This window comes from Notothenia rossii, assembly GCF_949606895.1.
Source record: "Notothenia rossii genome assembly, chromosome: 12".
NCBI classification, from domain to species: Eukaryota; Metazoa; Chordata; class Actinopteri; order Perciformes; family Nototheniidae; genus Notothenia; species Notothenia rossii.
The window spans coordinates 11,037,776-11,048,052 of record NC_136911.1 but is presented as its reverse complement, the minus strand read 5'-3'; the positions used below and the strand labels follow the sequence as shown (position 1 = coordinate 11,048,052).

At 39.3% G+C, this 10,277-nt stretch overlaps 1 protein-coding gene across 3 annotated transcripts; it reads right to left on the bottom strand.

Annotated features, from left to right (window-relative positions):
* Positions 1–1,216: 1,216 nt before the first annotated feature.
* Positions 1,217–7,233, bottom strand: LOC307026639 (uncharacterized protein). Of its 3 annotated transcripts, none has more exons than XR_013804420.1 (6): positions 7,215–7,233; positions 6,408–6,516; positions 5,990–6,051; positions 2,998–3,153; positions 2,509–2,602; positions 1,217–2,005 (listed from the first exon to the last, which is right to left on the bottom strand). XR_013804420.1 is itself a non-coding variant. In XM_079662194.1 (6 exons), exons 4-6 carry the CDS (start codon positions 3,100–3,102, stop codon positions 1,601–1,603), a joined length of 570 nt encoding a protein of 189 aa, XP_079518320.1. In that variant the 5' UTR covers positions 3,103–3,153; positions 5,990–6,051; positions 6,408–6,516; positions 7,215–7,233; the 3' UTR covers positions 1,217–1,600. The 3 variants fall into 3 exon arrangements, 1 of the variants encoding a protein (XP_079518320.1); XM_079662194.1 differs by having other exon boundaries at positions 2,543–2,602; XR_013804421.1 differs by lacking the exon at positions 2,509–2,602.
* Between the last annotated feature and the right edge of the window lie 3,044 nt (positions 7,234–10,277).

Genomic DNA, 10,277 nt, shown 5'->3' with positions numbered 1-10,277 from the left:
ACAGGATAAGGTTGACTGAAATGTGATTAAAGCTAACAAGGATATTTCACAAGACTAAAACATAAGTCAAACATAGCTGACAAAATGAACTCTTTAACTTTATTCCAAATGTATTTTGGATGTATTACGTAATATGAATGAAGTGAGTAAATAATTTCCCCCATAAACTGCAATTTGTATAATGACATCTGTACATGACAGCACCTCTTAATGAAAACCTTCCCAGAATCCAGACACAATTCATGAAGTGGCCCGGGGGACTAAGAGAAACTGATACCGACATACATAAATTATTATTATTCATGATGCCGGGCTTTTGAGCCCTTCATTATTAACAAAGACATGAGAAATGATTTAGAGATACAATTATTTTTTTAATGATTTAACTAATACATTCTACGGTGGCCGGCAGGTGCAAACGTGGAACAATGGCCAAAAAACGCATACATAAGCAGGAAACAGCTGCAAATAATTAAATGAAAAACAAACAAACCCCGAAAACAAACACAACAGAAAAACGCTGCAAATACAAAAACGATATGCAAAGTCAAAAACAGCCCCACCTAGTGTCAGCAGAAAGTATTACAAATAATGATTACAAAAAAATGCAAAAAATAAATTAAAATATATTTTAAGATCATGTTTAATCATCTGATTCGTCTTTACATTGCTGTTTTAGTCTGTGTTCTTCTAATTAGTGTCTACAGTGTGTGCCTATTGAGCTGTTTAGAGCCATGTGGGACGAAACCCGATCATGCCCCTCCTGGCATGATCATGCCTTTTCTCACTGTCAAAGTGAATGGTGACTGTAAAAACTACACTGCGCATGCTCAGAGTATTTTCCTATTTAATGTGTGTGGCAAAAAAATAATGACCATAGGGGCACTGAGCTGCCATCGCCACCATACACTCTTAAAACTACTGGGTTAAAAAATAACCCAATCATAACCCAGCTGCTGAGTCACTATAGGACAGAACACACGCTGGGTTGTCTTAACCCATGTGCTGGGCTGGATAATTTTAACCCATGTTCTGGGTTGTTTATTTGACCCAAGCTAGTGATTGAAATGAACTATATCACTGGGTTAAATATAAACCATACATTGGGTTGTTTATTTGACCCAAGCCAGTGATTGAAATCAACTATCGTTGGGCTAAATATAATATAATAATAATGTATAATAGTGTAATGAATTATCTCCAAACACACCGTATATATATATAAAAAATGCATTTATTGATAATTTGAACAGCTTTGGCAAATCGGCAACATTCCATTTCCACTATAAAAGAACAATGCATTTTAGCACAATACAAATTCAAAAAAATACTACATCCGTTTGAATTCCAACCCTTCGAATGGACAACCTGCTGCCTCCAATCTGGTGTGCATACCGATTCTGATTTATACATACTGTAGCCATATGTCACAGTGAATGTGAGAAATCAGACTAGGCAGAGGTGGAGGCCATGACAGCAAAGTGCAGTGGAAACAGACTTAGCGAATAAATCCTGACGTAACATGAAGCATGTGACTTAAACAGCTGAGGAGGATGTAACCTTCCTCACATTAATACATGAAACATGTCTTCCAAGTCCATCAACATTTCCACATTCTTCTCCCAACCTTTGAGGTTTGACTGGTGTTTTTTTTTAAAAATGGCATCGCTTCACGAGCGGCTGAAGAAATCCTACAGTCCGGCATGTTCTTCAGTCCAAGGACTTTGGGGGAAAGCCTTTCACCATCCATTTGCAAGAGCACTTTCTGAATGAATTCATTGTAGTACCTTAGCTCTTTGGGGGAAGCCATGTTCAGTGTATAGATGACTCCCAGCATGATGGCACAAGCTCGGGCTACAGATCCAATGTTGTCTAGAATGATTAGTCCTTCAACAAAGATCCCAACGTCGTCATAATGTCCAGGTTCTCCACCCTCCTTGTTGATGACATATATGCCCATGGTAGATTTTTGCAGGTCTCTGGTGACCTCATCTCCTTCGATGTCCTGTATATTTAAAGAAAAAACATGTATTTATTCAATATATGTAATTTTAATGACATACTTTATCGTATACATTTTTTGTAATATTGCTCACATACCTATTAATCCCATAAAACAAAGCTGGTCATATTGTATATATTTCTGAATCAAACTAAATATGTGTGAGGTGTTTTTAAAGATTTACGTAGGAACCAATAAGCTTGGTGCTGAGTGTCAGAAGTCAGAGAGGATTGACAGATGGACTAAGACATTGTTCATTATGGTCTTTCCATTGGACAATAAGAAAAATAATGAATAAAGCCAACTTCATCGTATAAAGAACCAAGCTGATGGTTTGAAATGCTTTAGTCTGTTGATGAAAATCAACATTCATACATATATTCATAAAAATATTCTCAACCTTCATGCTCCTTATAAGGTAAAACATAATTATCTAAAATTGATGCCTGACACTAGTATCTTAAAACACTACATGTGACTGACAAATGCAATTACAGTGACTCAACATATACTCCCGAATGAGATGTCCATCGTGCTCACCAAGGTGGATGCAAAGTGCTTGAGGATTGCTTCCCTTTTAAGGTTAACATCACTTGTTGCCTGAGTAAAAAAAATTACAATTATTAAAATATTTACAAATTCTACTCATCCAGGAACTTTTCACCAAGAGCAATGCTCTGTTCTTCACAGTTCACACCTGGAATCTGCCTAGTACAACCACAGTCTGATCTGTTGGCCACTGAGGATTAAGTGGCTTGCTCAAGGCAGGTTCTGCTTTTTCACTTTCCCCACCTGGGGATTGCATTTGCACCTTTCCAGTCACAAGCCTGCCTCTCTAACCAGTATGCCACTATTGCCTTATTAAGATCAGATTTGCTTAGAAATGTGTCTTGCATTCTTGCACCTGGCAAGTAATCCTGGCTGTTGTGAGGCAAATGGAGCTCTATACGGTACTTGTATACAATTTGTATAAAACAGTGTATACACACATTTACCTTTTGCAAGATCGCCAGATGTTTGGCTAGTTTCTGGCCAACAACTCCTTCCTTCTTCTGGAAGACAGATGTCAGCTGAGGTAGATGGCTGTCCAACTGCGCCATGAAGGCTGTTTCAAGTGGAATAGTTGTTATGCGCTGGAATTCAGCATGTATCTGTTATGTAAAAACAAACTGACAGAAGACAAAGAGCACATTCAGACATTGGTGTAATGATATTTTGTATCTGCTATATAATTAAAGGATAGATTCTAATTTTGACCTCCTCATTAACCAAGTCCTTGCTAAGATGTTTATTGGTATACAGTGTGTTCTAACCGGTATTTCTATTAATCTATGGTAATTGCAAGGAATCAGAACTAGACCTGTAAGCTGTATGGTTGTTTAAACCTTGCTAATACTTCTTTTTAATTGACAATGGGTAAAATGTTGAATTATAAAGTGAAAACCCCAATTCCAGCAGCAGCTGTTTTCTTCAGACAATCAAACAGACAGTTATGGCGCATTCACACTACAGCGCGGAGCTCGCTTTAAGCGTGCCGAGCCGTGCGGGGCCTGTTTTTGGTTGCGCTTACACTTGGCCTAGTTCCGGCCCGGGGCTACTTTTTCACCTTTTTTCTGGCCCGACTAAATCATGGTTCTATCGAGGCCAACAAATAGTGCTGAGTCGGGCTGAGTTTGCTAAACTAGAGAGAGAATCGCTGTCAAGGGGGCTACAACTACAACAAGATGAACATATTTGACCGTGATTTAATTGTAATACACGTTTCAAAATGATGCCGAAGTAACAACATACTGATACCGGATAGTAAAAACCATGAATTGAGGCTTTGACAAGTCTGCAGACAGACGGCAGGCGAAAAACCTTTTAAAATGCGTGTTTTCTAATGGAGATTTGGCTAAGCTAACGTTGTAAATGCTCCGACCGTCCACACTCACAACAACGGCCTATACAGACATAAATAAACCAGCGACTGTATTCGCCATGACACAGACAGTATGTGGTTTGTACTTGTTTAACTTTTGTCTAGTTTCTGAACAGATATGAAGAGCTGTGAGCTCTGAGTGCTAAGAGCTAACAGCTGTGTTGTTTTTCTGGGGAGCTCATTGAAGATGACATCACGGCTCCGCCTACACTGCGTTACTATAGATACTACCCCAGTTCCTCACGAGTATAAAAAACAACTCACGTCAACGCACGTAAGCAACGTGGGCGCCGAGTGAGCGCCCTCGTGACCAAAATATTTGACGGCGCTGATTGGCTGAAATTATGTTTCGGCGGCACAGTTTATTATTGAGACTTTTGCAACGTGCTGGTTGCTGCTGTTTGGCTCGGGGGCAGCGCCCCGTAATGATAAACTAAGGCCAGGCAGGAAACATGTGACTTATCAGTAACTTTAGACATCGTAACACAATTTTAAACAAGATTTTATTGTAGATTATACATTTTACTGATACCAATTGTATGATATTTACCTTGTTCATTAAAAATAAAAAATATAAAATATATATATTTTTGAAATATATATTTTTTTAAATATTTTTTTTTAATTTAATATTTTTTTTTAATATTTTTTTTGTATGTGGGAAGAGGTGGGGCGGCGCCCCTAGCGCCCCTATTGGCCGGCCGCCACTGCCAATGTGTGTGTGTGTGTGTGTGTGTGTGTGTGTGTGTGTGTGTGTGTGTGTGTGTGTGTGTGTGTGTGTGTGTGTGTGTGTGTGTGTGTGTGTGTGTGTGTGTGTGTGTGTGTGTGTTAGGGGTTTCAAAACTACCAATATTTACTAGTCGACACGTTTTTCAAAATATGTCATAATAAAGACACACAAAGAGAGGTGTACAACTGTATTTTATATTGGAACTCATACAGTAACATTAAACACTGCATTTTAATTTGTGTTACATGGCTGAGTAAATAACAAACAGTAACTGGACTCACCAAAATCGACAGCAAAAAACTCTTGTTTACATAAATGCCACGTAAATCCAGTGCACAACACTTTATTCGCTGTCCTCCACGATAACGTCCACCTTTCCATATTTTTGGTTTGGTTTGAACACCAACGCATCGACATGTGAGGGAAGGAGGCTTGACCGCTTTCGGGTGACAGTGTTGCCTGCCAGGGAAAAAACCCTCTCACTCGGGGTGCTTGTGGCTGGAATAGCCAGGTAGCTCCTCGAAAGCGGGGGAAGCAGTGCACGTTTTCTACCCACCACTCCAGTGGATTATCCATTGTGGGGATATGCGGTGTCCGCTGGCAGTAATCCCGTAGCTCATCATCCGCATCACTGTTGACCCGTGTTTTCTTGCTGTTCGTTTGCCTCTGTTCAGTGCTGACACCGGTCCGTTGCTCACTGGTGCTAGCATTACTGCTAGTGCTAGCTGTCGGCAGCGGGCGTCTCATCTTCAGATGGTTGCGCATAGCAGATGCATTTGTATTGTACTTCAGTACAGCTGTACACAACTGACACTTCACTGTGGAGTTGTTTACATCTTCGTTGAAGTACTGCCATACATAAGAATGTCGGACGTGTTTTGGAGCATTTTGCAGCACCTCGTTTACCTCAATTTGTTTCACGACTAGTTGACGAGGGCCTAAAGCGCCGACTAGTGGTAAAGGTAGTCGACTAGTCGACTAGTTGGTGAAACCCCTAGTGTGTGTGTGTGTGTGTGTGTGTGTGTGTGTGTGTGTGTGTGTGTGTGTGTGTGTGTGTGTGTGTGTGTGTGTGTGTGTGTGTGTGTGTGTGTGTGTGTGTGTGTGTGTGTGTGTGTGTGTGTGTGTGTGTGTGTGTGTGTGTGTGTGTGTGTGTGTGTGTGTGTGTTGCATGCATGTAGCAGCCGCGTGTGTATAAACTGCCCCGCCCCCTCGCACACAGACGGGGGAGAGATCTCGGGGGAGAGATCTCCCTTACCAAAGTGATTTCACATGTTTAGTTGTGTCCTATATTACCACAATGATAAGAACAAGTTAAAAAGAAACATACTGTACTTACAGCCGGTCAGGAACACAGTAGGAATGGCCAGTATATAAGCCAGGGCAGCGCGGAAGGTGAAGCTACAAAAAAAAGCATAGTAACAGGCAGTTAACATTCAACTTGTATTATCCACAAACTAATAAGAAAGTCTAACAAGACAAAGATTGGATTTATCACGTATTTAATTTGAAAGCAGTATCAAGTTATCTTATAATGTTAATGTTGCATGTTACACTTCAATTTGGTTACTTAAAAATGACTACACAACTAAGCTAGGTTAACAGTAGGCTAACAGTTAGCTAGCTGTTGTAGGCCTATGTTAACGGTTGCTACTGTTAATCTATCAACACACACAGTCGATAGCGTTAATGTTAGCTATAAAGCTACCTGCTTAAGTATAATATAATACACCCAAGGCTATAAATGAGCTACTTACTTAAAACGGAGAGCCGTGGAGAACCTTCACCTCACGACAGTGGAGCTACGCAGGCAGCTGAGTCCGGTCCTTCTGATTCCGAATGGAAAATGGAGGGAAAAGTGGCGGGCTGCTTGTGTATGCACATGTGCAGACAGGACAGTATATGTGGTAATTAAATTGTACATATTTTTTTCTAATCAGGCTACTTTTAAATGAATGAAATTAGCTAATTTTAAACAGTGACATTATATGTTAAGATTAATTAAAAAAGATAAGAAGGATGCAATAACACATTCAAATATATTAAAAAAGGCTATATTAAAACATGTAACATCTAAAAGGGGTCATAATCAGTTTTTTCAGTGTGTTTTGATGTGAGAAATGACCGAAAAGATGGTTCCAGAATGATTCAGAAGTGGGAAAGTGAATAAAGCAACCTCTGGGTTAAAAATAACCCAGGCAGGTGTTCAACTGCAATTGAAGCCCTAATAACCCCTTTGACCCAGCATGAACAACCCACCAGTGTGTTTACAGTACCCAAATAACCCATAATTATGACCCAGCTAAATCAACCCAGCAATGTGTTTATAGAAATAACCCAGCATTTTTTAGAGTGTACGTCATCTCACATCATTCAGAGCTGATTGGCTGTAAGTACGTGTGCAGCGAAAAGTGTGGTGCGTGAAGAGGAGACGAGAGAGGTGCAGTGACTCTACCTAAAACCCGGAAGTAAGCTGCGCATGGCTTCCCTCGACAAAAAAGCAATGAGATTTCTCCATAGGATTTTAGAAAAATAGCTCAAAATAAGATCTGTGGGAAACTTACCTGTTAGATAAATGCACGTTTTGTTCAGCCGGATAATATCAACATGTCTACCCTACTTTTATAATTTTCGAATCATAAATCTATCGATTTTTGTCCAGAAGGATAGGCAAATGGACTTCATCTTCAAGTCAAGGTAAGACCTTAATTTTATAGAAAATGGGATCTTATTAAGAGAGAACAATTCAATATTTAAATGATAAAATTACATTTTTGGGGTAACCTTTTGTTGAACTGTCTGTTTAAAATTAATCGAAGCATCTGACAAAAAAAGCTTTTGAAAATAATATTATATTTTGATTTAGGTCAAAATATAATATTTGTAAACCTGAAGAGTCAGTGCCAGTGCCTCACCAGCCATGAACCTCACTGCAGAAGCTTACAGACATCTACGTTTTTTGTGCCCCACCACTTTTGTACATATAAAAACGCCACTGCTGACCAGAGATAAAGAGAACGACCGAGAGTGATGGAAATTGAAGCCGGAGGAAACAAAGTTGATTGAAGTGGACAAAGTCAATATATACACTGAACAAAAATATAAATGCAACACTTTTGTTTTTGCTCCCATTTTTCATGAGATGAACTCAAAGATCTGAAACATTTTCTATTTACACAAAATAACCATTTCTCTCAAATATTGTTCACAAATCTGAAAAAATCTGTGATAGTGAGCACTTCTCCTTTGCCGAAATAATCCATTCCACCTCACAGGTGTGGCATATCAAGATGCTGATTAGACAGCATGATTATTGCACAGGTGTGCCTTAGGCTGGCCACAATAAAAGGCCACTCTGAAACGTGCATTTTTGCTTTAGTGGCCTGTGTTCGTCGTCCATAACATACGCCTGCCCATACCATAACCCCACCACCACCATGGGCCACTCGATTCACAACATTACCCTAACCCTAACCCTAACCCTCACACCAGATACTGACTGGTTTTCGGACCCCCCAATAAAGCAAAAATGCACGTTTCAGAGTGGCCTTTTATTGTGGCCAGCCTAAGGCACACCTGTGCAATAATCATGCTGTCTAATCAGCATCTTGATATGCCACACCTGTTAGGTGGGATGGATTATCTCGGCAAAGGAGAAGTGCTCACTATCACAGATTTTTTCAGATTTGTGAACAATATTTGAGAGAAATGGTTATTTTGTGTAAATAGAAAATGTTTCAGATCTTTGAGTTCATCTCATGAAAAATGGGAGCAAAAACAAAAGTGTTGCATTTATATTTTTGTTCAGTGTAAGAAGGTAAGTTTTGTTTTGTTGTTATACAAAGAGCGTTATATTTACGCAGCTAGCATTAGCGTGCCTACAGTAACTACTACACCAGTTGAGGAGAGGAGAGCTTCACGTGAAGAGAAGATAAAGTGAGGCAAGAACATTGTTAAAAGAGATGACTAATCTAAGTGCAGGTAAATAACAAGGGAAATAGTGAGTACCGCAGAAAAATTTGAAGAGAGAGACATTCTTAGCAGTTTGTTTATATGTATGTATTTGTGTATATATGTTGCAACTATACAGAGCTTTAGCAATACTATATGTAACTGGTCGGTGGAGAAGTGATAAAATGTGAAGAGGGACAAAGTAATGACAGGAGAGTAGTTTGCATTAGACATGCTCAAGAACAAATATAGAGAAGGCATTCAAGGAGAGAGAGACAAAACACAGATTCAACGTTAAACATGATGTATCTTTCTATTTATTTAGCTAACCACTATTTAGACTATGTTTTTTTGATTGACTTGATTAAATGGATTTACTACATCAATGTATGTCTTTTCAGGCTGCCATGTTTTGTCCTTTCTGTGGCCAACATCTGGGGACAGTTCAAGTCTTCTGTGGCTCCTGTGGCAAACATGTACAGTTTTTGGCAGAACAACAGTAAGTTCACCTTTTTTTTTTATTGTATCTGTTTCAAATACAAGACATTCATCACACAAATCTGTTTAGAATACTAATTGGCAGATGAGAGAGTTTCAGCTGGAGAGTGCGTGCGGACCTGTCGGTTAGATAACAGGCGTGTAAAAGTCCTGCATCTGTATGATACAAATGTGTGTAACATGTTACCGGGCGCTGTAATCACTCATCTGGTTACGTTATTGACCATGGGTTTGTATGTGTTTTTGACTTTGCATATCGTTTTTGTATTTGCAGCGTTTTTCTGTTGCGTTTGTTTTCGGGGTTTGTGTGTTGTATTTAGTTTGCATCATTTCTGTAAATGCAGCATTTTTTTGTTTTATTAGTCTTCAGGATTTGTTTGTTTTTCATTTAATTATTTGCAGCTGTTTCCTGCTTATCTATGTGTTTTTGGCCATTGTTCCGCGTTTGTACCTGCCGGCCACCGTACATTTCCCATGAGGTCTAGATAGATGGCATAATGGCTTATGGTACATTTGAGAGCTTAAAGTTACATTTCAATGTTAATAACAGGAGGCATATACATTTGTGTGTTTGATATAGTTTAGGCCAAATAACATGTTCTAATCTGGTTCCACTGTGGGGTCTTTCCTCAGTATAATACCACTGCCATGCATCCACTAATGACAGAGCTCAGGCATGTGCATGTTTAAAGAGAGGACTCCATTTATCCTTGAACCCGCTATCAATGTGCTGTTAGTGACCTAATTTAAAATGTAATTCTATCCTCTGAAAATGATCCTGGTTGCAGAGATCACTACTGCTATGTCACTATGTCATGCTGCCATAAAAAGCAACTGCTAGAACTCAAATGAGCAATGGTGCTTTTGTTTTTGTTTGTTTTTTAAGTAATTTATAACATTGCACCCCTGCTGCTGTTTGTTCTACTGCTATGGTAACAACCTGGGGTGTAAAAAGTCTCAAACCTGGAATAGAGTTTACTCAGATCTCCGGGGGTGTTCATGAATTCATGGGTCATTTCACAGGTCGCTGTCTTACACTGTGTTTTGTAAATCATTTTGTTCAACATATGTGAGCACAGTGCAGCTATCAAACTCCTACACTCTAAGTGGAGAATATCAAACAAAACCTTAATGCAGGAACGGGCTGACTCTGCAGATTTTTAGGGACAGATACATTA